Genomic DNA, 27021 nt, shown 5'->3' with positions numbered 1-27021 from the left:
CGATTGCTTGATCCGAGACCGAGTTTGTATATTCTTTGGCAATCATACCGGCTGTTAAGCGAGTGGTGTAGCGGCATCGGTAAGTGTCTACGCTATTTCATTTATTGCCATTTATATACTCCTGGATATACTTGGGAAGTAAGATTTCGTCAAATTGGCATCGTGCCGTCCCCTATCAATGTTACAATCAAATGATGGCTGAATTTAAGGACTGGAAAAAACTCAACAAAACAATCCAGATTTTGGAGGCTGCCGAGAAAGGCGGATATGGTGTCATTGCCGCCATAGCATACAACATAGAACATATCCTGGGATTCGTGCGCGCAGCCGAGAAGGCAAAGTCGCCTATCATCATACAGTTCTTTCCTTGGGCCATCACTTTCTCAGATGGACTCTTGGTTCGGACTGCGGCCGACGCGGCGAAGCGGGCTTCTGTGCCTGTCGCCATTCATCTAGATCATGCGCAGGACGAGAACGTGATCAAGCGAGCGGCCGATGATCTACCATTCGACAGTATCATGGTAGATATGTCGCACTTTGACAAGGAGGAAAACGTGAAGAAAACCGCTCGATGGGTGCAATATTGTCACGATCGCCACATTGCCACCGAGGCAGAGCCGGGCCGGATCGAGGGTGGTGAGGACGGCGTTATGGACACGGCTGGCTTGGAGGCTAGCAAAACGACACCTGAAGAGGTTGACGACTTTATCAACACGGGCGTGGACGCCTTGGCACCGGCTTTTGGCAATGTGCATGGTGAATACGGGCCTCAAGGGCCAGATCTCGACTTTGTTAGGTCAGTAGGAACATATGAGACAATGAGCTATGTCAAAGCTGACTGCTTCATACAGATTTTCAAGCATCAAGAACCAGGTTGGAGGCAGAGTCCGCCTAGTGTTGCACGGCACCAATGGATTTAGTGCCGAGACCATGTCTCAATGCATTGCCGCTGGTGTTTCCAAGATCAATGTCAACAGGTTGGTGCTTGACGACTACTATGCTCACCTTCGCTCAGAAGTGTGCAACTTGTCGCACACGTCCTTGATTGAGCAGGGTGTAGACAAGGTGATAAAGCAGACCATGCAGTGGATGGAAATATGTGGGTCAGTAGGCAAAGCAACAATTGAGTGTTGAATATTTATCTAGATAATTCAACCGCTGGTATTGACCTGAGTAGATGGCATATTACGATAGAAATGTTACGAAATCTAATCTGCTCACTGATCTGGGAGTTTTTCATTCTATCCCAAGTCCACATCCGGATCATAAACATTGCAAAATAGTCCAACTCTTGACCTGACTTGTGGTATATCTCCGGTAAGTGAACATGAAATGCTGCCCCCAATGAGTAGTCCTGTCCGTTGCGAAAAGGTCTTGCACGCATTAGTCTGCGATCTATAACGAAACAGAGCTCGACATGGTTGCAGTCACTAGACCGTGAGCATAGAGGTAGAGGTCCTTGGTTGGCTTTTTCTCATAGTGTTTGAAGTTCATGTACACGAGCGTTGGATGAGTCTTGGATCAAAGTAGTGTGGAGAGCTGCGCACCTGGGCAGTCAGCCGCTTCTGAGTAAACCCAAGTACATACCAACATAGGTAATCTGTATCTGTATTCTGTTCATTATTTTTGTTGAACGCATCAGCTCAGTAAAGGTTTCCCTATAATTCGCTGTATGTTTTTCCTTGCCCACGAACCGAAGCCCCTCACTTGATGATATTGGCTTAAGATTCTGGCTTAGCCGGCCAATTCCCTCAACACCATTCGTCACGGTACCTGGAAAGGGAAGCTTGGCTGCATCTAGTTTCAAACCAGTGCGAATACTATATGAACACTTCCTATGTTGCAAGCACCCAAACACAAGCGAGTCTTCGCTTCGAGGGTTGCGAATGGGCGGGAGTACACCACCTTCTAACCCCGCAGTCTCCAACCTACTAGGTTACCTACTTGGTTAGGTACTACGTTATTGCAGATCATTCGTGCGGAGTAATTAGCGTACTCTGTCCAAGCGAAACATGGGGTCTAACCACCACAGCTCAGGACGTGAGCACTGGCCGCGCGTGTCTTGTGTAAATGACACCGAAAGCTGCAGGATATACCCTTATACTCTGCGCTTGAAGCTTGTCCAAAAAAATCACCTTCTCCAATCACGCCACTGTTCCCAGACACTACTTCTATCAACAATCAAGGCAACCAATCTAACGCGCCATGGCTTTGTTACTACACAAACGTGTAGCTCGGTTGCAAGGTCTGCAAAAGCTCAACTTAACGACGAGTATCTCGAAATCTCTAGGCTATGGCTTTGTGCGCTACATTCAAACCCAACCTACCCGATACACCCTGAATACCGGCGACAAGATTCCAGCCATTGGCTTTGGTACTTTCCAAGATCCTGGTGCTCAAGAAGATGCCGTGAGCAGGGCCTTGCAAGCAGGTCTACGGCTCATTGATACGGCTCGAGTATACGACGTGGAAAAACAAGTTGGCAAAGGTATCAAGGCTAGTGGTGTACCTCGAGAGGAAATATTCCTTGGTACCAAGCTTTGGTGTAACAACTACCACCCCGACGATGTGGACGGCGCCCTGCAAGATTCCCTCCGGGACTTGGACACACCCTATGTTGACCTCTTGTTGATGCACTACCCTTGTACATTCAAAAGAGGCAAAGACCGCTTCCCACGGGATGGCGATGGAAAAATGATCCACGGCGAGACCAACTACGTGGATACCTGGAAAGCCATGCAGGAATTAGTCAAAACTGGAGAGGTAAAGGCAATCGGCGTGTCGAATTTCAGTAAAGGGGAGATTGAGACACTCATCAACGAAACGGGCGTGGTAAGTCAACAGCACCCCTAAACGATGATGATAATATAGTAAAACTTACACGTTGATTTCCAGGTTCCTGCCGTACACCAAATGGAGGTGCACCCATATCTTCAACAGAAGGCTTTCAACAAATGGTTAGATTCTCAGGGTATCCACGTCGTCCAATTCAGCCCGCTCGGAAACATGAACGACTTTTACAGAACGACAGGATGGAGCAAGGAAGTCTCCCATATGATGAAGGTCATCGATCAACCCATATTGAAGGAAATTGCGGCAAAGCATGGCAAGAGTGCGGTCCAAGTCGTTTTGGCGTGGGGTGTGAACAGCGGAAGATCTGTTATCCCCAAGAGTACGATTGATTGGCAGATCAAGGAGAATGTCGAAGCCGACTTCAAATTGGATCCTGAAGATATGGAAAAGATTGCAGAGCTGGACATCAAGGCGAGATTCAACGATCCCAGCTTGGACTACCGCTGGAGATTATACAGCGATCTTGAAGGCATTGAGGGTACTGTTGAGGGAAAGACGCATTAGGATCATTACTGATAGCTTCAAATGAATGGATATACTAGATACACAACCCATCTTGTGCTATATTGATGAAATACATATTTGACCAGCAAAGCATTCCCAGAAGGGTATACGCTTTCACGATGGCTCGTGGACCTCGGTGTTTGTACCGTCACTACATTGGGACTACCGGCGCAGAAATTGGTGGCTTGTGCGTACTTGACCAATGTCTAACCAGACGTACATAGTTGGATTGCCTGTCAAATCGATTACTGAGAATGCAACCGTTTACATTTTTCAGAAGTCAGTCTACTCCTAGACTTCGATTGCAACGAAGGAAAGCCGAATAATCATTTGATTGAAATCCAGTTGTCTCCCGCTATCTCGAAATTGGAAGCATGCTAATCAAAATATAGATGAACTGATGTTTGTGTCAGGTTGCATGCCACAAGATGTGTAATTGTGGTATTTATCTCTAATATACATGAACGTACAAAGTACAGTGCGCAGCATTGTATTGCAAACCGGGCTTGTCATCTGGACTTTGCTTATCATGGTCGCTGCAAGTCCCATTTCATTTGAAACCAACGTCAGAAGCCATATTGGATCAAAAGGGCCTTCGCTCCCACACCTTCTCTTAAGCCATGTCCTTGGCTCCCTCGACATGTACAGCATTCATCTTGTTATCATCTCCGCTGACAAAGCCCCGAGCATGAGCATTCTCCTCTTTGAGTTCTCGGAACTTCTTCTCAGCAGCCCATGACCATGGAGACTCTGCAGCGAACAAGAGGTCCATCTCCTCGAGGGTTCGCTGATTTGATTCGGGGTAAAGAGCCCAAACTGGAGGGATTAGCGTCTTGCGAGATTGTCATCTGAGCAGATCACTCACCAATGGGGATGCTGATGACATTCACTACGCCAAAAATGTACATTACCTTTTCGTTGATTGCCTCCACGATGTAGGGCAGAACTAAAGTGAGCGTTCTGGATAACACAGTCAGAAAAGTATCATTCCAAACTTGATGGAGACCTACCCATTTCCAATACTCCAGCCCACCACACCCCAAGCGTTACCCTTAGCACGAACCTGAAGAGGGAAAATCTCTGCAGGATAAAGCCATGGAACAGTCAACCACGTGGCTCCAAAGATAAAGGTATAGATAAAGACCATTGCGGCTGCTGCTGCGCCAAAGCTAGTGGCCGACGCGGTGGCACCTGTTGCTGTTGCATTGAGACCTCCACGGGATAGACCCCCCACGAGGAACATGGCAATAGCTTGACCCACAGATCCCCAATACAAGGTCCAACGCCGACCTATCCGATCGATCGTGAACACGCAGATGAGAGTTGCAAACATATAGAAGATGTTGTTGAGACCAGACACCCACTGGGCTTTATCCGGTCCAAAGCCAGCTATGGCAAAGATCGCTACAAAAGGTTCAGCGAATCGATTCTGGGTCGCGAATATTGTTAGGGCTCTACTCACTCGGGCCGTACATGGTTATACCGGCTATACCTGTCCAGCATTGCAGAATTTGCAGCCAGATGACAAGCTGCACCCGGCGGCCAGTATGTAGCTGGCCCGACTTGAGGCCAAAGAGCATCTGCCAATATGAAGTTCCCTTTGAGGATCGCTCAAGTTCTACAACCTGACGAATCTCGTCTAGCTCTTGTTGAGCCAGCTCAGCCTCTTGGCCGGTATCTCCTCGTAGGCGTTGAAGGATGTAGAGTGCTTCCTCGTTGCGCCCAACTCTGCTCAACCAACGAGGGGATTCCGGGAATAGCCAGCAACCAAAGAGTAGAAACAAAAGTGGGATGATCTGGAAAGCTATGGGGAATCTCCATCGAACAGGCGAATTGCCATTATCGATGAAACTTACCCCATAACCCAGCCAGTATGCCACAACAACACCAAAGATATTCAATGTGAACTCCATGGCGATAAAAGTGCCTCGTGACTTGTGGTCCGCAAGCTCTGAGGCCCAGGCGGGGACGATGGCATTCAAGATACCGGTACCAATACCATTCACGAGTCGCGAACAGATCATCCAGTCCGAGTTCATGGCAGAACATTGGAGGGCAGCACCAATTGTACCCCAGAGAGCACCAAGCGCAACTGCATTAATCCTACCGAAACGGTCGCCGAACCAACCGCCCAGTAGGCAACCAATGAGAGTACCAAGATAGTAGACAGACATGATGCCGCCCTGTAGTAAGGCATCAGTGACTACTGCAGTTCCATCTTCTTTGACGTATCCAAATCGCATGATGTCGACATAGTCTTTTGCGTTATTGACGCCGCCCATCATGCCTTGGTCGTATCCTAGCGGCAGTGTAAGGATTTGTGCAAGGTGTAGAGATACAACGGGGGGAGTAAATCATACCGAAAAAGAAGATGGACATGCCTGCGAGGCAGTTGATGGCTATGAGAAGCTTTCGCTGCTTCAAAAAGCCAGCGACCATCCATCGGTGCCGCTGGTTGATGTCGAGCATCTTGTTGTGAATTGTTCCGTCTAACTGAGCAATGAAAGGGGGCTTTCCAGATATGCAGCTGTATGGACTGAGCAAGGCCATCGTCCTGGGAGGAAATTCAACTCATATATGCCCTGGTTTCGTTGTTTCTAGGGCTGTGCTTATCAAACTCGGCCTTGGCTCCAGACAGCTGACATGTCCCTGTATCTCAAGGTAAAATGGCTTGAATGGCACGAGTCTGGGGGGGATGTGTTGTCCCAGCGGCGCTAGTGGCATCATAGAACAAGGATACTAGTCTACTTTCCCCAGGTTAACTGACTCCTGGCATACTAGCTTACACCCAAGCTATGTCATATCCATTCCACAGTGATCCTCGCTGCGGCATTCACCCCATGGGGATCTTGAACTAACTCTGACCCCAGACAACGCCGGCTACGCCACTATACTGGGGCTCAGGGGATAGTCCCTCGAAGCGAGTTGAGATTGATACTTTACTTGATGTAGCTTGGAAATTCAAGGAGCTTATCTGTTCGTACAACCTGAAGATGCCAGGATTCCCTGTTAGTAAAGCTTCGGCATCATGATTGCTTCATCAGGTGCCCGAGGAACACCCAATACTTTGATTTATCCATATTATTAGGGAACACCTCAAAAAAAAAAGTAACAACATTATCTTGGCATCTCTATCAGTTTCTTGATTGAAGGTGGTAGTCAAATGCTCTCCAATATGGATGATTATATCAATCCAATGTTGGTCACAGATACAACGTACGATGATAATGATAGTATAGCAGAGAAAAGGCATTATCGTCTTCATTAATATATGTTTCGATCTGTTACTGCAAGTGAACAAACATGCCTCCATCTGCCAACAGCTGTGACCCGGTCATGTATCCGCTCAGGTCATCTGAAGCTAAGAATACAGCTGGTCCTGCCATATCTTCAGGCCGTCCTACACGACCCATGGGGATTCGGTGTTCCAGGTATTTCCGTTTCACTTCATTTGCCATGTCCTCATCTGCCAATTGTGTATGGATGGTTCCGGGAAGTAGAGCATTGCACCGAATCTTATCCTTGGCTAGGGCAATGGCCATTGACTGGATCATGGACGAGACTGCTGCCTTGGTGGGTGTATAATGCACCTGTAAACCACCGCCTACGAGTGCGCTAATTGATGAAACCCCAATGATAGAGCCGCCCGTCCCCTGCTTGACCATCTGCCTTGCTGCAGCTTGAAAAGAGTAGAAAGTGCCATTTACGTTAGTGTTGATGGACTTGTCGAAAAAGTCTTTTTCAATTCTGTTATGAGAGACGTCAGGGAGCTGTGTCGCGAATCATTGCGGTTAATACAAGGATTTACATACTGTAGGAACGGACAAGGCTTGAAAATGCCCGCGTTGGCCACAAAAATGTCGAGTTTGCCCCATTTCTTGACCGCTTCTCCGATCAAGGTTTCGCTGCTGGACGGATCAGTGATATCGCCTTGGACATCAATGATTTGACCTGCAGCAGCATGTCCCTTTGGTCCGCTTGATCGGATAGCATCTGCTTCCTGAATGAGACTCCGTCGCAAAGACTCATCTCGCTCGAGGCCCAAATGGTTGACGGCGACATTGCAGCCTTGGCGGAGGTATTCCAGAGTAATGGCGCGACCAATGCCTGTGGTGCCGCCAGTCACGCACGCAGTCTTTCCTGCTAGGATACGCCAGGGAGGTGCCATGGCCGTTGAATTATTACAATGATTTGCAATACCGAAATGCGAATCGTATAAACGTAGCACATATATATCTAGGTAGGGTTGGATAGCGGAGCGTGATTCACAATTCACGCGCTCCAACTGGAAATCGATAAAAAAAGACAAAAAGGCGACATGCAACAAACCATCCCCAGTAGGTCGGTACGTGCATGGTCTTGGCGGCCGCAACCTTTCGGGCACAGTCTGGCCATGTGGTGGCCCGAGCTATGCGTACGCATGACTTTGCATATCACACACTAGATTTCCCTCGAAGCGAGGGCAGTCTGCAACGCACTCTAGAGTTATAGTGCAAAGTATGGGGCTTTCGCCTTTCCCCACACGTCCACAGGTAGTCACCAACTATAGTGACATGCGACCGACATCATGGTGTATCAACTATGACGATCGGTCAGCTCATGATGGCACTCCGCATTCTTTACATATCGGAGTCTTTCTATAAGACCTGCTGTTACGTGTTGTCGAGGTAGTTATATTGTGTCTTAAAACAAAGATTATTGTCTGTACAGAAGGCACACGAACACTCCACAACACTCGCAAGCATATCTTAGAACTGAGAAACACTTTTTGTTTGCCTTTTTCTGTACGATTGACCAAAATGGGTTCTGTCGTTCCGCAAAGCGATACCGCTTCTACCACAATTCCCCAGGTTCAGACACACTTAACCCTCGCGGGCAAGATCATTGCAGGTCAGCTATAAATTTTGCATTGTCATGCACCGCAGCCATGGGATACGTTCACTAACGTCGGCCTCTAGTAACTGGTGCGAATCGTGGCATTGGTTTAGGAATTGCCGAGTGCTGTCTCGACAATGGGGCCGCAAAGGTGTTTTCGATAGATCTCGCCGACCCTGGGGAAGAGTTTGCAGCAGTCTCAGAAAGGTACCCAGGCCGGCTTGCAGCAATCACCGCCAACGTGACGCAAGAAGAAAGCATCACAGCCGCCGTCGACAAAATAATCGAGCAGGACGGCGCACTCCACGGCATGGTGGTAAACGCCGGTCGCACAAACCACAAGGCCGCTCTAGACTTTACTAAGGAGGATGTTGAAAACTTGTTTGCCGTCAACGTAAGAGACAACACCTGCTCAGCAGTCCCTCCACTCCAGACGGTTGCCGCCATTGTACTGACTATATTTGGAAGCTTTTCGGGGCTTTCTACACTGCTCGTGCTGCTGCTAGGGCCTTTATTAAACTGAACATTAAAGGCTCCGTGGTATTTACAGCCTCAATGGCTTCATACCGACCCAACAAGGTATGTCCGTTCTCGTCATAGGGAACGATATGAGTAAAGCTAACATCATGTGTCTCGTACAGCGTGTTCCGTCCGCCCCCTATGGAGCATCCAAAGCTGGAGTGCGCAACATGACTCATACGTTGGCCATGGAATGGGCAAAGTATGGTATCCGTGTCAACTCGGTGTCTCCTGGTCTCGTCAGGACCGCCATGACCTACTGGGTTCCACAGCAACCCGACTGGGAGCAACAGCTCAAGTATTATGGGGGATTCCCACGGCTTGCCGAGGTGCAAGAGCTCGGGGGTGCATATGTCTACTTGCTGAGTGATGCGGCGAGCTATACCACCTCGATTGACATACCTGTCAACGGTGTAATTGGAAGTAAGTCTCTCACACCTCATCAGAACTGGAACTCTTTATGCTCACGTTTTGACCTTTCAGTTTGCTGAGAAGCGCAAAATTGACACCTTTTTGGCCCAGAGACTGAAATGTCGTCCTGTCATTGAGGAAGATGAGTTGGAGTTTATTCGGTAGAACACTCTGATTAGACAATTCATAATGATACTTGCTAGAAATAGTTCCTGTGCAGTCACGTTTAAAACGTAAGGATGCCCGGAAGCTTCTTCTGATTCCGTGAACTAAGCCATCCGAAAAACGCGTTTATCGCCGCATGTCCATGGGTAACCCTATTCAAATTAAACACTCTGGTCGAAGGTTGGATGCAAAAGGGACCGCCCAGTCTTCGAGACCGCCGCCCTACGTGCGCTAGGAGCCATTTGCATCTTTCGATACTCTATTCGTCAGGTCTGTTTGGAACCCGGCGGGACCTCCCCTTTTCACCCTCAGCACCATTGAGATATGGTCCATGGAAAGCGGCGCCTTGGCCTTGGAGGCGAGCAATCTCGCCGTCTTTACCACGTTCTTGATCTGCCGGCCATTGAGCTCATTCTCGGCCAGTTCACTCAGATCGGCCTCCTGGACGGCACTGGTCTTGCCCGCAGAATCGGGGTGGACAAAGGTTCGCCATATATGCAGCCGACTGCTGCGGTCTAGTTGGGGGTAGTGAATCGTTAGATGGATACGCGACTCGAATGCCGGGTCAAACGCCGCCACTCTGTTCGTTGTGAGGAACATGACGCCCTGGTAGTACTCAAGCAACCGGAGGAAGACGGAAACGAGCTTATTACGGTGGAGGTCAGACGTAGTGCGTTGCTCAAGGAAAACGTCACACTCGTCGATGAGCAAAACGGCTCCCCATTTTGCGGCCAGCTCAAGCACACGGTGCAAGTTCTGTTCCACGACGTCTGCATCATCACCTAGCTCGCCCGCACTCATGCTGTACAGCGGTTTCTCCATGGCCTCGGCAACTTTTGCGCCTCTGTTAGCACAGCTTGGGCATCACAATTGCGATTCGGGGACATGATATCACATACCTGATTCCGAAGTCAAGGTCTTTCCGGTTCCAGGCTCGCCACTTAGTAGCATTATAATGCCCTTGCCTAAACAAACCATACGTCAGTCACGTACCATAAAATGGGCATCCCGTCAAAAGACGGCGATGCTCATCAGACATGATTTTATGTCTGAGACATAGTCTGTGTTTTTTCTCTTTTTAGATGGAACCAAAAACATACCTTTTCCCTTGATTACGTCGTCAAAATCATCAACGTGAGATAGTTGAGCATCTACAAAAGCATGTATAATCTGCTTGTAGTCATGGGGGAGGACTAGCTGATCAAAGGCACCCTGATTCCAAATTATATCCCGTATCTGGTCAACGTAGAAATATGCTGTCAATTGTCAGTATTTGAAAAGCCACAAAGAGTCGAGCATGTATATTACCCCACGCCTTCATCGTGAAGCAGAAGCCTCGCACAATTGGAGTGCATAGAGTATGGTGCCGGGAGGACAGATTGCGCGCTACCGGTGAGTAGTCAGTATCTTTCACTCGTTGTCTTTAAGGGGGGATGTGCTATTGGATTTACCCAGATTTTCCTTGTTACTCGCAGCCAATCTCTTTCTGTTTTTAATGATCATGCCTCTCATCAAGTGGGCAATAGGCGGCATCTTATCATCTTCAGAGTCAGATTCATCAAGCAGCGGAAGTGCTTGGGAGAGATCCGTATGCTTTGTTGATGGAGCATCGTCCAGAGGAGCAAGGGTTATGGGCCCATGGCTGTCGTATCTATCAAATGACGAGCAGTCAATCATGACCCTGCCATCGTCAACCTATAGCAACAATCAGTAAGGAGGAAGAGTCAGACTGAAAGATTGCTGGCTACTCACAAACTGCCTGCGAGATGCACCGAGTGGAGGTTTCCGGAGATTGTAACCGCCAGAGTAAGCCTTGTAGTTCATTCCGATGAGACTCTCGAATTTGCGGCCTCTTGACTCTAGTCTGGACCGGATTCCAGCGATGTCGGCCTGGAGATGGCTTGGCAGAATGGCGAGGTCACAAATGGGCTTTACGTTGTGGAACTCGGAGATTGTCAACGTTGTAGTCGCATAACCGAAGCTTTTGCCATTGGTGTCGATGTAGCGACACGAAAGACTGTATATCTGTTGCCCGTCGGGGAACTTCACATAGTTTCCGCTATTGAGAACGAAAAGGCGATCCTGGTCATCGACCTTGGCATAAATCTCTGACCCGGGCTCAAAAAGGGTCCACACATAGTCGAAAGAAATGACACCATTTTTCAAGAGGTCTGCGGCGTGGTCGATGTGTGGCTGTATTTCATTGCTGATGACATTGAACAGTAGTTTGTAGTGCTTTGCTGCCACTTCCTCTTCCTGATCCGGCGCAGCCAAGATGAACTTGTCCCATCGGTAGAAGAATTCGCGGAACGGGGCGCGGAACTCGAGCTTCTTCAAATTCGTGTTGATGCCATGGTATCCGTCGAAGACCGGACCCAACTGCTTCTTGAGAAGCGGACTCTGCACAGTAATGGAATGCAGGGCGAGTACTGGCTCTTCGGTATCTCCGTTTTCTTTCTCACGCCTCACAATCAAGGCGAACTTGGCCGAAGCTGGTGTCGACTTGGAGTTGATGCCAATATCTTCTGGAGCCCACTCTTCCCAGGCGGTGCGGGGGTCTTCGCGGTAGAGGTCCTTGGTCTCAGTGGTCATGCCAATCTGTATGGCTTCCTGGGATTTGCCTTTCTCTTCATGGTCGCTGTCTGAACTCCAGCTGTCACTTGATGCTTCGGAGATCATCCGCGGCGGTGGAGGCGGCGGCGGAACCATGGTACAAGCAAGCAAATTTTCGTGCGGTATAGGCTGCATTGTTTCTCAGCCCGGGGTTTAGTATGTGATGGTGGTTACAAGTTGAAACTGAGATGGGCAGGCAGTTTTCTTCGATTGTATTCTTATTTTGATAGTCAATTAGTTAATGCCAACACCTTGTGCATTCTATGTCAAGGAATCTAGACAAGGCAAACAGAATCAGGCAGAAATGCGCCCTTCCCGTGTCTAGGTACCTAAGTTAGATCACATGCCGCGTGCAATGATGCATCATTCATTGTTGATCTTACATGCCTCTGTACTACCTGAGGCACATATTCAGTGCCGTCCTCCAGCATCCTTTTGTGTGGGGCGGGGCTGTGTGATAGCGGGATATCCCCCAACTTACCGGGCTCAGCTCACTGCTGTAGCGCATAAAGTACCTAGATCACCCACTGTACCTCAGACAAGAGCCCTTCCTCAAGGATTGCCAATCCATCATCTCAGCACAGCCTCGGACTGCCGGGTACAAACGATTGCAAGGAAACATCCCGCGATGGTGATGCATGCATGAATCCAGGCCTACGAAGCCTTTCAAAGGATGTAAAAGCCATCAAGCGGTCAAGACTGACACAGGCATATAGGTGGCCGAATGCCCGAGTCATTGATTGCGAACATATATGGCTGCCTCAGCCAATTTGCCTTCAGGTTGCCTTGCTGTGCCTCAGCGTCTACATCCAGTGGTTCGCAATCACCACCGACCGAGACATGCCTACAACTCTCGATATCTAACAAGCGCCCACATGCTTGAATCAATTCGACCAGGTTCAAAGTCATGGTGTTCCTTGACCTACAACAATGATTGACGATACAAGAATATTGCAAGCGGACGGCAACGCTCCGGCAGCCATTCCGCAGCCATCGCTTTCTGGGATAGTGCAACAGATCCTTACGCACCCCGTGACACGCGACCATGCCGTTCGTTGGGCTGACAACTTGCGCTTTCTGACTTTTGATGACAGCGATGATGAAAGTTCTACAGAGAGTCAGAACAACATTGTGGTTGGGCGGGAAGAGGAGGCTCATGCTCGCGGCCAGTGCGAACCATGCTCCAGACGAGTCCCAGTGCCCTCTGGACATGTCTGCGAAAAGCACATATTCAATATTGGCCATACAGGAGACAAGTCTTGGACGGAATCTCGTGATGACAGGCTTCATCAATTCCGAGATCCATGTGTACACGTCCTCGAGCGTAGCTGCGAAGCATGTCAACACATTCCCCTGTTCCCCAATGAGAGGAAAGCGACCCGGTTTAGAATTCGCCGGCTCTCCGCGAAGGATAAACATACTGATTGCGACCACTTTGTAGCCGTGTCCTATTGCTGGTCCAATGAGGATAGTGACGCCAAAATGGCTCCCTACAAGATAGTCGAAGAAAATGGGCAAGTCCGTGATGCCAGAGCCTCCAACACGACTTTAGACCGAGTCGTGGCATTCGCCCGAGAGAATGGGTACCGTATGATCTGGATAGACCAGGTATGTTCGCGCACTTGGTCGAATTTGATGTTGGATATGAGACGCTAAGTATATTCTGGTCCAACAGGAATGCATTGAGCAAGACAATGAGCAGGAGAAAGAGCTTGCGATACAGGCGATGGACTATGTCTATATCAGGGCGCACACGTCAATCGGGCTGTTTCGTGCCCAGCTGCAGCAGAAACATCTCGATCCTTTGCTCTTGACCTATGAAGCAGAGTTTTCTCAGCGTCTCACGCAGCGGAGAGGCCGCAGACCGTTTAGTGGATGTCGGAAACTCGACCTTGAACACCTGGCTGAAGCTGTGTCTTTGATCGTCAACGATCCATGGAATTCAAGAGCTTGGGTCTTGCAAGAAGCATTTGCGTCGAGCGGCAATATGGTTTTACTTTTCCCCAGGAGCAGCGACTGCGATACACGTGGCTGGCTTTTGCCATGCCATGAGCTGTCACAAAGCGAGCTGGCTATCCGGCTGGACAGTATCCAGGATTGTCTTCAAATCTGTGCACGATTTGTGCTTCCTTTTCTCTCTCAGGCTTTATCAAGCAAAGCTGTCCAAGGGAAGAATTCTCGCAGAAGGACTGGAAAAAAGTCTTCCACTTCGAAGATCTTGGGTAGTGAAGAAGACATCAGGATGACGCTGAAGAGGTTTAGACTCTTCCATCCTGAGGAACCAAAGCAAACGCTCGCGATTTGGGTGAATAATGGAAAGCCTAGGCGCACGTGTAACGCTGCCATGGCGCTGACCTATCTCCAGCTACGCGACTTGATGCGTGTTGCCGACAAGTTAGCTATAGTCGCCAACATATGTGGTTACGACTTTCGTCTTGATACGACTGAACTAGAAAAGAGTCAGAGTAGTCTGGCAATTTGTGTCCTGGCCCTTGCTATTGGCAATGGCGACTTTTCGTTGTTGGTTCCTCAGGTCTACCGTGAGCCGGAGACCACATGCCTTGGTATGTATCCGTCGAAATAAGGATAATCGTATTGTCAAGCTAAAACCACGCAGGAAAAACCAGCGAAGATGGGTCAGAGTTCTCCTGGGCCAGGGGCGTGGCACAAAGCCTCCAGGACCTACAAATGACGGACTGGAATCCATTTGGTTCCAGTTCTGCACGAGTCACTTCAACCCCAGTCAAGCTTTCGCAAAATGGTCTCTCCACACCAGGCTGCCTTTGGAAAGTTGACGAGTTTGTAGACCTTGGTATCATACAGGCGAAGTACGCCGACTCTTGGCTGAAAATCCGCAATGCCAAGGGACCCTCATGCCCCTCCTCCCGAACCATTCGCATGGCGACCACGCACCTCCTCTTTGAAATCATTGAATTTTTAAGCAAGACGGATAAGAAGAGGCTTGCAAACTCAATCCTCAATTCAACATCCTCCTGGATGTGGTCCAACCGGCGAACACGTACAGCGACCGACATGATTGAATCGGTTGACCAGTTTCCATCTGGTCTACGTATAGAAAATAGAAAAGGCATGTTTGCCCTTGATTACGATTCAGCTGGGTGGCCATATCAGTGCTGGTTGATTGACCGAGTCATGAAAGACGGTGGCATCTGGGCAGGACGTCTTGTGGCACATCCCTTTGAGAAAGGTCTTGAAATCCCAAGCACGACTGCGTCACAATATGCTGAGCTGCAGCATGATGGAGTCGACGCATCATCCACCAATGGAGATGATCCAAACCAGGATGACATTGTGCCTCGAAGCGGAATGTCGCTTCCGTCTGAAGATAAGGACTTGGACAGTCTTTCCGCTGAAGCCATTCAGGGGGGTTCAACGATGCAAAATCGCGGCCACGCATGGAGAATGCTAGTGTCGACGATGTTTGTAATGATAAATGATCATCAAATGAACAAAGAAGACGATGATAAAAAGGTGATGAGGCCAAATGGGCCCGGTAAGGTTATTTCAAGTCAAAGCATGGCTATGTTTGGTCTTGCGCTATCCCATGCTGCTAATGATTCGAATGATAAGCTCGAACGAATGGCCACTTTCGACGTTGCAGGAGATCCCGAGGGAAATACACTCGTACTGACGCCTTTTCAGATGATGTTGGAGTCGATTCCGCGTCCGGGCATGCGTGCAATGAGTGTTTCGTGGAGCGTTGAGCCTACCGAGAGCGCAATCATTGCAGACAATGAAGTCACTTCAGGAGGACCGCGGCCTTTCAAGGTCAAAGACAGAGTCCGGGGGATGTGGGAATTTGCTGATCCAAGTCACATCTCTGGCCGATACATCGTGATCTAGGCGAGAATGGGAATGGCAGGAGTTAAGCGTCTGTTCATTCAGCCTCTTCTCCCAATTTCATAACCTCACCCTCAAGCCATGTGATTCATGTCACTCTTTGTCGGACTGATGTCGATGGTTGAATCTGAGAAGGACAGCAATGACGGAGGAAATATGCAAATTCTTCATTGCTCTCCTCTTGGCCTTGCCGAAGCAAAGGCGTAAAATCAGTACCGATAGTCGGTGGCTGATTGGTTGTCAATGATAACGAACGGTCCTACAAATATGCTGCCTCCCGTGTTTGACATTGTCTTGGCTCGTAACAAACTACATCAAGTCCTATGTAATGCCTGGTCGATCAGTCGCATCGCTTTCAGGCACTCTTCGTCCTTGAATGAAGGCGCAACGACCTGGATAGCGCAAGGTGCACCATCCCATGCCTGTGGATCGTCTTATGATTGTCAATATCTCAGTTTCTGACAGGGAGGAATGCATACTCACATTCTGCCTCAAAAGGAGCCGTTGGTTTAAACGGTGTGCTATCCAATTCTTTGGACGACTTTCCGTACGGAATGATTCCAGCAGGGAACTGCACCAAAACGTCAGAGGATGACCACTGCAAACAAAGAAATGGAGACTTGCATTGAGGAGATTCCAAATCATGGTATAGACTGGAACACCGTAAGCATCGTGAGGAACTGCCGTCGTGTTGGCGCCAGGGGCGAGGACAACGTCTAGGTCGTTGTCGCGCCATATCTTTTGCCATGCCTTAGCAAAGGCGTCGCGTGCCCCGTTGAGCTGGTGAAATTTATCCTCCAAACCCAGGGCGGGATCCACCGGGAAGCCAGCCTGAGAGAAGGGGTGAACGCCCTTGGCTACGGAAGTGACTTGCGGCTCCCCAATGATCTCTTCGCGAGAGTCGAATCCCGAGGGCGAGAGGGCGTAGAACTGGTAGGCGAGGCGACCTGCCAGTCCGGCGCTTGACAGCTTGTCTTCTGGAATGTAGACAAGTTTGTGGCCTGCTGCTGCAAGAGATGCGCAAGCTCCGTCCAGACATCGTCGGACTGGCGGCGAGAATGGGTATTCGGGATCTTCAGGCAATACTCCAATAGTCAATGCCTTGTCGGCACTACTCTCCAGTGACCTCCAGCCAACATTGAAAGACGTATGGTCGTACCGCCAAGGCTGCTTGTCAATGACAGTCTTCATGAAAAACTCGAGATCTTGCACAGAGTTTGCCAGAGGGCCAGCGCACGGTACAATTGTGCCAGGGAGATGTACTGCGGGAAAGGGAGTGTCACCTTGCCCGCCGTACGGGATGCGGTCGGCGGTCGGCTTGAATCCATACACACCACAGCAGAGAGAGGGGATACGGATGGATCCTGCTATGTCTGTACCGACGCCCAGAGGCGAAGCTCGAAAGGCGACTATGGCGCCTTCGCCACCACTAGAACCTCCGGCTGTAAGACTCGTCTTGTGAGGATTCAGAGTTCTACCAAAAATGTTGTTCTCCGAGTCTGCTGTCTAAAATTGATAAAGGATTTCAGAAAAGCCGTATCAGCGGGTATTTGGCTTCAACTACATACCATCAACGTCTGTGGGATGTTGGTCTTGCAATAAAGCACCGCTCCATCTTCTAGTAGCATGTCGACCAAAGGCGAATTATCTGCTGCTGCTGGTCGTGAGATGTTGGCCACATATCCCATGGTTGAGTGGTGACCCTTGACGCAAAAAGAATCCTAGAACGCAACGAAATTGGTTACTTGACTCGAACATAGTAGGTTGTTGCTGCTTCGAAATACCTACTTTCATGCTAATAGGTAGCCCGTGGAAAGGCCCAGCCGTCTTTCCCGTGTCCTTGAACTGTGTATCCAGCTCCTTGGCTCGCGCAATGGCTTCCTCAAAGAATATCTCTGTCAAGCAGGAAGTCTGTTTGCGCAATTAACATTTAGCTGTAAAATGAAAAAGTCTAAAGCCGCTTACCAATTGTTGCGCAATGGCAGCTCTTTTGCAAAACGCGACAGTTACATCTTCTGCAGTCAGTTCTCCACTTGCCATCTTCTGAATGAGATCCGATGCATCGTATTTCTCTGTGATCTCCAATTCCAGCGGCGACAGCAAGCCAGATTCTTGGGCGGCTTTCAGTGTAATTAGAGATCCCTCGCTTGGGGTTCCAGCGCCAACAAGCTGAGATATCTTGGAGTCGGGTATAATCCATGCCTTTGGAATCGCTGCCTGTTGGCCGTTACGGTGTTGTTCTGCTAGTTGTTGCCAGGGAGCCATGATGGAAAGTTTGTTTGAAGCCGTATGATTGGATCTTGTGCACACATCAAGACAGAAGAAACGACGGCAAACTGATTATAAGAGAATGTCCCATCAGGTATCCACATGCTTTCATTGAAAACTACCTCCCGGTAAATGTCCTCGGCTATCCCTCATATCTCGCGTGAAGATCTCGGGTTATACTTTTAGGTATCGTGAGGTGTTTCTAAGCGGCGCAGTTATTGCCCAAATACGGCTAGCCTTCTGCGATGCCTCTGTCTTTAGGAGTATTCACACGCTAATAAGTCATGTTGAGGTGCTACAAGCCAGTGTTTGCGGGGTAGCTCCAGCGATAATGGTGATCACCTGTGTCGTCTGGCGGAATCACACTGATATCGTTCCGAGATAGGGACTTTCGGAGACGAGCTGCATTATGTCTTTAAAACGCCAAATGCAATGTAGACGTGGACGCTTTCACGAATTGTCATTAGAATCGCTGTAATTTGGCATTCCTACCTGAAAACACCAACTCAAGCCGTCCATCCAAGATGCCGCCCCTCCATACCGACTCGCCTGGCAATTCCTATTCCCCAGCAGAGCAAAGGATTCCCCCGATGCGGATGCCACACTTTGAATTCATATATCGCATAGTGGCAAATATGAGCTCAGATACCTGGGCGATTCCAAATGTGCAACAATCCGGAGTGACTCGAATGATTCTGCCCATCAAGGGGGGAACAGTCAATGGGCCAAGAATTACAGGCGAAATTATACCTGATAGTGGAGCCGATTGGCTAGAGCGAGTGCGTCCCGACAAGGTCAGTACGGTTACAAAGACAGCAGATTCAAGTCCATTGACTCAACTGGTCAATAGGTCCTCTCGCGTTTGCATGCAATGTACACTTTACGGACCAATGACGGACACAACATCTTAGTCAAGGCAGATGGGATTTTCAAAGAGGGGCCACTGGGCAGTTTTGCGCCCAGCACGAACATGACAGCAACGCAGGATCAAGTTGAATATTTCACTCATATCCGCTTTGAAGCTCCCGGCGATAGTCCGTATGACTGGATGAATGACGTTGTTGCAATTGGTGCAATGACCATGTTTGAAGGAAAGCCCATCATCGACTGCTATAGCTTGACCAATTTTCCCAGAGTCGATTGAGCAACTTCTCCACAGAGACTGGTGACAAGCAGAAGCTTGCCTTAGTTTAGCTATCTGACCATGAGCTGCACCCTAGAATCACATTACTTGACTTTGGCGGAAATTTCAACCTCGAGTAGACCTGATCATATCACCCCCTTCTTGGCAATCAAATTTTCGTAGTGAACCTGGAGTCTGGAGCGGATCTGCTTGCCCCAAATGACGAGAGGCACATATAGCAGACATATACCAAAGGACAACATGCCTAGCATGATGAACATGTTACTCATGCCCATTGATGTCCACCAGGGCACCACAGCCGAAGCGATGCCAATGCTAACGGCGTTTCGAAAGAATGCAACTCCGACAAAGACTTCGGCCGTCAACTAATCGAAGAGCCAGTTAGCAGTGTATTGTTTGGTTCATTTCATTTGTGAGATACTGACATCGCGATAAGTATCGATCAGCAAGGTAAAGGCTATGGCTCCAGTCGAGCCGAAGCCAAACGCAAAAAGTGCACCGCCGATGCTAGGATAAATCCAATGCATGCCCTGCCGGCTATAATTAGCATTTATTAATGGAAAAAGACTTTTGAAGCAATCTCCAACTCACCCGGTCAGCTGTCACTCCGAACATGGCCAGGCCGCCAGCGTATGCCACGGTGGACACGCAAAGGGGGTAGAGACGCATCTCGGGTTCAAAGAGTCCACCATTTCGCTTGGCGCAGCGAACCACGAACCAATCTGAGAATGGACCTGCGTATATACTTCCAAAGATGTTTCCAATCACCGGACCAAGCGTCATGTAACCTACACCAGAGGCATCAAAGTTGTACGGGGGCATGGAGAAGACAATTGATGTCAGGCTCGACAGGACGACGAGGGCGGCAACTCCGAGAGCGAACTGTAATGAAGTGTATATCATGTGAGGGAGCGTCATGGCAGGAAATGGAAGTATGAATAGTTTCCAGAGGGACTCGTCTGTTCGCGTGACCATGCGCATTCGCTGTCGATAAGAGTTGACTTTGTAGGTGCCGAGCCGGGATACGTGAGACTGAGCTCGGTGGATGCCGACACCTTCACCGTCTTTTCCTTTCTTGGTGTCTTCAAGATCATTCTCCGAACCTGGTGCCGCGCTCAAAACATGAGGCGTTCCTACGTGGGTCGGGACATACTTGGTCTCCTCGTACAGGACGCAGAAGGCGAGGAAGAGGATTGTTAGGCAGATTGAGAAAGTGTAGTAAGACCAGCGCCAACCATATACTGTGGCTTGCACACCAGCAGCGAGTGGACAGAGAAAGCTTCCGAATGTCACTCCGACAAAGTAGATGGTGTTGGCAAGGCCGCGTTGGTGTACAAAGAAGAGGTCCGCAATCTACATATGTAGGCAACTGTCAGTCACAAGTTTAGAGTCTTATGAGGGTGAGATGTGCCGCCTACCGTCATCTGACACAGGGTCTCGTTGATGGCACCAGCAAGGCCGCAAAGCAGCATGGATACAATCAGCTCCCAAAAGGTCGATATCCGTGCTGACCACCATGCACTTGCGGTCAAAGCTGCAGTGGATATGATATAGGCTGGCCTTCTTCCGTACTTGACGCTGAAGGGGATGAAGAGCAGACAACCCACTGCCAGGCCGGCCAGCTGTGCCGATTGAGCGTTTGTCAACTCGGTGACGGTCAATCCAAGTTCTTCCTCCATCTGTGCCCAAAAGACCGTTTGAACCATGAGCCTGCGAATCCCGTGAGCAGTCGAGCCTGAAGATGAATGCGTCTCGACTCACATGCCAAAGGCAACAATAGTCAGGCCAAAGATGAAAGCCATGTTGAGGACTTTGCGCCACATTGGCCAATTCTGATAATACGGTCAGGATAGGCGAATAGCTATAGGAGGATTTGCGTCGCGTACAAGGGGTTCATTTGGGTCATCCGACGGGACCGGAAACAGATTCACTTCGGTCGAGTCTGTTGCTCGTTGGACTGTGATTGCGGCTCGTGTTAGTGGAAACTCTGCGTAAAGATGAATGATTAGACGGGCATACACTCGATCAACGGGACTGTTCCCGGAGGATAGACATTGTTGCTGTTGTTGGCCGACATTGGCCTAGCTAAACGACGTCGTTGAAAGTTGACGATGGATTCGATGTGCTGCCACAATACCCGTAATGAGCACAAATGAGAGTGCAAGGAAGACTAGCCCACGAAACCTCCAATGTGCGTAGCCAGCAGCAATGAAAAGTCGCAGCTGGGATGTATATATATCGCGGTTGTCGCCATGCTTGGGGTATACCTCCCGACAAGAGTGATAAGCGTCACGTCGAAAACCTAAAACGCATCTTGCAGCTGGCCATCATCCAAACAAGTTGTGCTTATCATGACCATAGCAGTATGGTCTTGGATTGGCATTTACATCCGGGGTACGGAATATAGCGAGACCAGGGCCCATTCATTGCCCAAACAATAACTGACTGACCAGTGACTGACCACTGATAAGCTCAAGCCACTCGACCATAGCTATCAAACGCTAGCTCGATCGGCACTTCCAGGCCCATGGGCCCCGTCCACACTCGCCTAACCGTATAAAGGCAATAACTGCGACGACCCCAAATCCGCTGGTCATTGTTAAGAAACACTCTCAAGTCTCAGCGACTCAGGAGACACACACGACCATCTCCACTTATTTTTACAAACTCCCCGTTGTCCCAGCCCTTTTTTCCGAGCCCGAGGTTCGTCGGCCGGGAACCTGGTGAAGGGATATTGCATGCGAAGAAGTTATGATATCCAGGTCCCGAAATGGATGTTTTAACTGCAAGAGGCGAAAGCGGAGATGCGACGAGACGCGCCCGCACTGCCACGCCTGCATCGCCCGCAATGTCGAGTGCGAGGGCTACCAGCGACCTGTTCGCTGGGTGAATGGAGTGGCCTCGCGTGGCCATCTCGCGGCTGCGCCCATGGGCAGTCCTTATAGCGAGGCTCGCTCAGTAGGTCTTTCGGCACTGCCAGTCACGGCCGCCCGGCTGCCGATGCCTGCTAGGATTGATGTCCTGGGTTCAACCTCTGGAAATGATGTTGTATTATCTGCACAAGAAGACGAAGAGCGTCTATTATTCCGCAAATGTGAGTCTGCGTAGCCAATGTATAATGCGCTTGACTCTAACCATTGCCCTTGCACAGTCCTTGAAGACGGCATACAACGTGTTTGCAATGCTCAAATCGGCCAACAGCTTGTCCTTTTCTTCAAGGACATATCACGCCGGTCCAGAACCTTGGTCATGGTATTAGCTGCGCTTCAGCTGCTCTTAGATAACGGCCCAGATGTATCGTCCTTGGCATTTATTGATCGTGCAATTGGAGCATTTCGTTCCGAACTTTCCGAGCTGCGATATCCGGGGAGTATTGATCTTCTCTCCTGCGGATTATTCACATGCACCATCTGCGTGAGTGCTGGCTTATTCTGTTCACTATCTAGATTCATATTGGTCTCTGAAATATCGATTGTGCTTCTAATGCCACCCACCCCGCAGATACTACAGGCGCAGCCATTTACCCAATATCTGCGGCCATTAACCGAGATACACAATCTTACAGAGGGCTTTGACAAGATAGATCCGGAGCTAGCGTCCAACCCTATATCCTGGCATCTCGTAGAGGTTCTCAGCGTCATGGATCTTCCCCCTTTTGTCGTCGGTCGACGCAGCCCTTCGCTAGGATTGTGGAAGCGTATCCGCGGCCGTATACCACATGACAACCATACGGCGCATAGCGATGTTGAAATTGTTAGTGGAATGCCCAAAGACTTGCTCGACATCTTTGCCGATATCATGGATTTCCGAGACGAGACTATCATTGCGCGCTTCTGGAACTGGCGGTGTTCGCTGGCTGATCCGATTCAGACTCACCGATGCAATAGTTGGAGGTATGCTGGGATTCTCGATCTCCGCCGAAGACGCGCACTTTCAGCTATGCAACATCCGAATGATCATACCTCTGACAAGCATTTCGCGGATCCTCAAGAACCAAGATCGGAGACTGTACTTACTGGCCTATTATCTTCTTTGGAAGCCTTCTGTCAAGGTTGTGAGGCCGCTGGTTACGACAAACAAATTTTCTTGAATCACGGACTTTTATACCCCATTATGCTGGCGTCTTTGGAAGTGAAAATGCTTGACGCGAACCCATCGTGGAGGCAGCTACTGGACAATGCCAAGGAAAAAATCTCTCACAGACTCCAAATCGACTCCGCAAAACCACTGTTTGACCTACTTGATGAGGCTGCGACCGGCCATCATGATCTATTCGATATCGAAACTGTTGCCTATAACAGAGGCATCGAGATTGCGCTATTCTGAAAATTACGCTTTCAACTTTTTAATTTTTATTCTTTATTTTGGATACTGGTCGTATCACAACAGTTCTGCTATACTATTGGCATAGCGTTCCCGGCCACTGAATAGTTCTGCAAGAAGTCTCCAAGTACCACAAGAACATTTGTCGCGATAAAGTAATCTCGATGATACATCCCGATCAAAAATTGGATCTCTTATTGGTATTCACCATATTGGTCAGAGACTCTATAGACTGCATATTATCTGCATACCAGATTGAGCAGATAGTGGCATTAGCTATCGCGGGCCCAAACAACACCTAGCCTATCAATCCCCCACCCAGCTTGGCCCCAGAACCCTCTCAACGAGAAGCCGGCGGGAGCAGATTCTGCCCAAATGTTTTCGTCCTCAGATAGTCTCGACTTGGCAGCCCAGCTATAGCTCTTACCCTTGTTCGTCCGCAGCTTCAGAACTGTCACCATAGGCTTGCCGAACTCCTTGCTGTGGTTACCCTGTACTTCATACCAGGTGACACGCTCATCGGTGCTCAGGCTGAAAGATTCGTAGGATCCCTCCAAGCGTCCAACCTGGAAGGTGAATTTATTGGCATAGGTTATCATGATGCCTCCGATGGAATCCGACCTCGGGTAGAGCGTAATCTTGGTGGGAATGTACGTGTGCCTGTTTGTGATTGCAGCGGCATTGTTGACCTTGTTGCCAAAGTTGAAGACAGGGGTCTCGTCCTTGTCCTTGGCTGTGAGACTGAGGTTACCACCAATGTAGCCCAATCGCCAGTTTTGAGACCATTTTTCAAAGTCGGAGACTTCCTGAAGCAAGAGGTCAGGCAATCGCAGCGAGCCAAATTGGCACACTCGAAGTGGCAGTCGGGCAATCATGTCCGCTTGCGACTTCAAGTTCCTGATGTCATCTCGCAACTGTTTCAGCTCGGCATCCTTCTTCTTCAGGTCTGCTGTCAGCTGCTCGATATTCTGTTCCTTTTTGGTCAATTCACTGGAGGCTTTCGTCTGTGCAGCCCTAGCTTTCGCCTCTTGCTCCGTCAACGTGTTGACCTTCTTGGTAAGCGCCTTCTCCTGCTCGAGAGCCTTTTTCAAAGCGTCGCTATTGGCAGTGTCGCTCGATTTGAGTTCCTCGAGTGACTTTTGTGCCGCCTTGAGGGCCTCAGACGCGTCCTGGGCCTCCTTGGATTTGTCCCCGGCTTCCTTGGTAAGCCTCTCGACGTCCTTGCGCAGCTTTTCCGCCTCACTCTCGGCATTGCTGATCAAGTCCTTGACGGCTTGCTGAGCATTCTTCTTGATTTCCTCCTCCTCCCGCTTCTTCTTCTCCTCAGCTGCCCTCTTTTCTTCTTCGCGACGCTGCCTTGTCGCTTGGGCATCTGGTCTTAAATCATCAATCTCATCTTGCTTCGCTTGCAATTCTTCATCTCTGTCCTCAAGCTGCTGGTCTAGGGTTTCTAGCTTTGCCAAGCTTGCCTGTTCGAGTTCTTCATACTTAGCCTTGTACTCAGTCTCCTTAGACTTCAATTCATAGTGTAGTCTTTGGATTTCCAACTCCTCAGGTGATGGTCGTGGTGGCAGCGCCGTCGACTTTTTTGTGTGATTAGCTGATGATTCATCTAAGCGTCTGGGGATCGGACTCACAGGAACCAGCATTTTGAACACTACCGGCGAGAGAAAAACGTGTGCCCTGGAGGGATCTATAGCCACCTGAGGGTCAATGGCCACTTCGTCCACCTGCAACTCATTGGTTAGCTTGTCCCCCGTGCAGCCAGAATTGGTCTACCCAGACTGAACCTACCTCTTGTACAATCTTGATCATCTCCAGACGACAGTCCCGTCGCGCCTTTTCCAGGCCCAGGAGACTCTTATGATAGGGTTTGACCTGGTTTGGCTTTGAAGGAGGTCGCACAATTCTCGGTGACTCTGGGCGACTCGCATCGCTAACTTTCACCACGGCCATCCCGGACACGACATTGGGGTCGACTGAGGACCTGCCACCGTCAAGCAGCTGTCGGGCTCTTCTCCCGACCTCGCTCTCTTCATGCGAAGACGTCTCCAGGTAGATCAAAGCTTTCTCTCGGTAATCTGTGTAAATCTCATCCCGATAGCTCTTTATTTCGGGCGTGTCTTCCTTGCCGTAAATAATATGACCATTACTTTGCACGTTCAGGATTGCTGCTCAACGTCAGTCAATTAACATATGCATAAAACCAAATGAACCATACCTTCAGATATGGATGTGTACAGATACTTGTAATCGGTGTATGCGTCCAACAGCGCGCTAGTGTATACACCGGCATTCTCGTAATCCAATGGGCTGCCTTTGTTCTTGGCCACTTGATAACTTCGCAAGGTTGTGTACTTGGACAAGATTGCACTGTCTGGGATTAGCATCACGTGAGATGATTGCTGTTATGGGATATCGACTTACTGCGTTCTCTGGGGGAACTTGGCCACCTTGTCCGGAAATTCAATTGCAGCGGCCTTCAACTCCTTCACCCCCCACTCCTTGATACTCGGATCCTTGATCTCACCACCTCCCGACCAAGACACTGACACATTGGTCTCGGCGACGGCGGATGTGTCGGCCTCCTCCATGTGGACCTGGCCTTGGGCATTGACTGACAGACCCGGCACCTTGTCAAAGTTGATCTCGGCACTGGCCTTGATGTCGCGAAGCTTGGACCTGTCCTTGACCTTGAAGCAGACCAATGCATTGAACTCGCCGCCGGTAATGAATCCAGAGATGAAACTGTCGCCAAAGACGTCGGTGAACTGGTTAGAAGGAAGGTCCTTGATGGGATTGAACTCGGTCATATCCTCTCCTTCCAAGACCTGGTTGATGACTTTGACCTGGAGGTGAAAGGCCAGGTCACTCTCCTTGAACTTGTTACTGTCGATGAAAGCTATCAAGAGTTAGGATTAGTCACTAACGGTCCAGCTGTTGCCCTAGGTCTAGGCAATTGAATGTCTTACCTCCAGCTCCTTTTCCACCTACTGAGCCATATTTGATCTCCAAAGATCCTGAGAAGCGACTGTTAGCCTGACATTATCATGTGCAATGCAAGAAAACGTACCGCTGATGTTCATTGAATTGGTAACTTCGCTCAAACTGTCCACAAACTTGGTGCTCCAAGTCACTGTCTGGCTGACGCCACCGACTGTCCGTGAAACCGATCCGGTTTTTCGCCCATCGTTTCCTGGATCAGTCGGATGCTGAGGTCTCTCGCCAGATGCTATTGCCCGATTGATCAGATCCCTTTCTTGGGCTTTGACGTGATTTGGCTTTATCACGGCATCATTAACACATAGCTGTTGGGTATAGGAGTTGAACCTAAGCAGTACGTCTTATTAGCCATCATTTCATCCCGTTTCAAACATGTGTCGCACTAACCCCATTCCCAAGCGCATGGCATTGTTGTATGGCGCAAGTGTCATGGCCATGCTGACGGCTTTTACGAGGTGGTCTGGATTTTGGCAGTTCAGCAG

The 27021-nt window shown here is 49.5% G+C and overlaps 12 protein-coding genes across 12 annotated transcripts; 6 read left to right on the top strand and 6 right to left on the bottom strand.

Annotated features, from left to right (window-relative positions):
* Positions 1 to 194: 194 nt before the first annotated feature.
* PFICI_06513 (uncharacterized protein) lies at positions 195 to 1134 on the top strand (the record flags this gene model as incomplete). The annotated part of the gene is made up of 2 exons (XM_007835094.1): positions 195 to 796; positions 861 to 1134. The coding sequence occupies 2 exons, from the start codon at positions 195 to 197 to the stop codon at positions 1132 to 1134; spliced, it is 876 nt and encodes a 291-aa protein (XP_007833285.1).
* A 1071-nt stretch (positions 1135 to 2205) lies between these two features.
* PFICI_06512 (uncharacterized protein) lies at positions 2206 to 3357 on the top strand (the record flags this gene model as incomplete). The annotated part of the gene is made up of 2 exons (XM_007835093.1): positions 2206 to 2832; positions 2896 to 3357. 2 exons carry the CDS (start codon positions 2206 to 2208, stop codon positions 3355 to 3357), a joined length of 1089 nt encoding a protein of 362 aa, XP_007833284.1.
* Positions 3358 to 3970: 613 nt separating this feature from the next.
* On the bottom strand, positions 3971 to 5826 carry PFICI_06511 (uncharacterized protein; the record flags this gene model as incomplete). Its single annotated transcript, XM_007835092.1, has 5 exons — positions 3971 to 4173; positions 4223 to 4317; positions 4368 to 4761; positions 4820 to 5656; positions 5718 to 5826. The coding sequence occupies 5 exons, from the start codon at positions 5824 to 5826 to the stop codon at positions 3971 to 3973; spliced, it is 1638 nt and encodes a 545-aa protein (XP_007833283.1).
* An 815-nt stretch (positions 5827 to 6641) lies between these two features.
* On the bottom strand, positions 6642 to 7525 carry PFICI_06510 (uncharacterized protein; the record flags this gene model as incomplete). Its single annotated transcript, XM_007835091.1, has 2 exons — positions 6642 to 7104; positions 7170 to 7525. The coding sequence occupies 2 exons, from the start codon at positions 7523 to 7525 to the stop codon at positions 6642 to 6644; spliced, it is 819 nt and encodes a 272-aa protein (XP_007833282.1).
* Positions 7526 to 8156: 631 nt separating this feature from the next.
* On the top strand, positions 8157 to 9327 carry PFICI_06509 (uncharacterized protein; the record flags this gene model as incomplete). Its single annotated transcript, XM_007835090.1, has 5 exons — positions 8157 to 8247; positions 8316 to 8626; positions 8701 to 8811; positions 8874 to 9164; positions 9235 to 9327. 5 exons carry the CDS (start codon positions 8157 to 8159, stop codon positions 9325 to 9327), a joined length of 897 nt encoding a protein of 298 aa, XP_007833281.1.
* Positions 9328 to 9558: 231 nt separating this feature from the next.
* PFICI_06508 (uncharacterized protein) lies at positions 9559 to 12075 on the bottom strand (the record flags this gene model as incomplete). Its single annotated transcript, XM_007835089.1, has 5 exons — positions 9559 to 10160; positions 10227 to 10292; positions 10428 to 10583; positions 10779 to 11022; positions 11080 to 12075. 5 exons carry the CDS (start codon positions 12073 to 12075, stop codon positions 9559 to 9561), a joined length of 2064 nt encoding a protein of 687 aa, XP_007833280.1.
* A 795-nt stretch (positions 12076 to 12870) lies between these two features.
* On the top strand, positions 12871 to 15804 carry PFICI_06507 (uncharacterized protein; the record flags this gene model as incomplete). Its single annotated transcript, XM_007835088.1, has 3 exons — positions 12871 to 13548; positions 13616 to 14504; positions 14558 to 15804. 3 exons carry the CDS (start codon positions 12871 to 12873, stop codon positions 15802 to 15804), a joined length of 2814 nt encoding a protein of 937 aa, XP_007833279.1.
* Positions 15805 to 16115: 311 nt separating this feature from the next.
* Positions 16116 to 18066, bottom strand: PFICI_06506 (uncharacterized protein; the record flags this gene model as incomplete). The annotated part of the gene is made up of 6 exons (XM_007835087.1): positions 16116 to 16234; positions 16285 to 16372; positions 16408 to 17307; positions 17370 to 17522; positions 17590 to 17712; positions 17767 to 18066. 6 exons carry the CDS (start codon positions 18064 to 18066, stop codon positions 16116 to 16118), a joined length of 1683 nt encoding a protein of 560 aa, XP_007833278.1.
* Positions 18067 to 18704: 638 nt separating this feature from the next.
* On the top strand, positions 18705 to 19213 carry PFICI_06505 (uncharacterized protein; the record flags this gene model as incomplete). The annotated part of the gene is made up of 2 exons (XM_007835086.1): positions 18705 to 18863; positions 18920 to 19213. The coding sequence occupies 2 exons, from the start codon at positions 18705 to 18707 to the stop codon at positions 19211 to 19213; spliced, it is 453 nt and encodes a 150-aa protein (XP_007833277.1).
* Positions 19214 to 19338: 125 nt separating this feature from the next.
* PFICI_06504 (uncharacterized protein) lies at positions 19339 to 21015 on the bottom strand (the record flags this gene model as incomplete). Its single annotated transcript, XM_007835085.1, has 5 exons — positions 19339 to 19578; positions 19639 to 19743; positions 19805 to 20566; positions 20632 to 20923; positions 20975 to 21015. The coding sequence occupies 5 exons, from the start codon at positions 21013 to 21015 to the stop codon at positions 19339 to 19341; spliced, it is 1440 nt and encodes a 479-aa protein (XP_007833276.1).
* Positions 21016 to 21964: 949 nt separating this feature from the next.
* On the top strand, positions 21965 to 23539 carry PFICI_06503 (uncharacterized protein; the record flags this gene model as incomplete). The annotated part of the gene is made up of 3 exons (XM_007835084.1): positions 21965 to 22307; positions 22365 to 22627; positions 22715 to 23539. 3 exons carry the CDS (start codon positions 21965 to 21967, stop codon positions 23537 to 23539), a joined length of 1431 nt encoding a protein of 476 aa, XP_007833275.1.
* Positions 23540 to 23808: 269 nt separating this feature from the next.
* Positions 23809 to 26976, bottom strand: PFICI_06502 (uncharacterized protein; the record flags this gene model as incomplete). The annotated part of the gene is made up of 8 exons (XM_007835083.1): positions 23809 to 25119; positions 25174 to 25266; positions 25331 to 25707; positions 25758 to 25909; positions 25964 to 26438; positions 26509 to 26556; positions 26610 to 26866; positions 26927 to 26976. The coding sequence occupies 8 exons, from the start codon at positions 26974 to 26976 to the stop codon at positions 23809 to 23811; spliced, it is 2763 nt and encodes a 920-aa protein (XP_007833274.1).
* Positions 26977 to 27021: the final 45 nt, after the last annotated feature.

Source organism: Pestalotiopsis fici (genome assembly GCF_000516985.1).
Source record: "Pestalotiopsis fici W106-1 unplaced genomic scaffold PFICI_Scf_4, whole genome shotgun sequence".
Lineage (NCBI taxonomy): Eukaryota > Fungi > Ascomycota > Sordariomycetes > Amphisphaeriales > Sporocadaceae > Pestalotiopsis > Pestalotiopsis fici.
The sequence above is the reverse complement of the archived record's forward strand: the minus strand, read 5'-3'. Positions and strand labels throughout refer to the sequence as shown.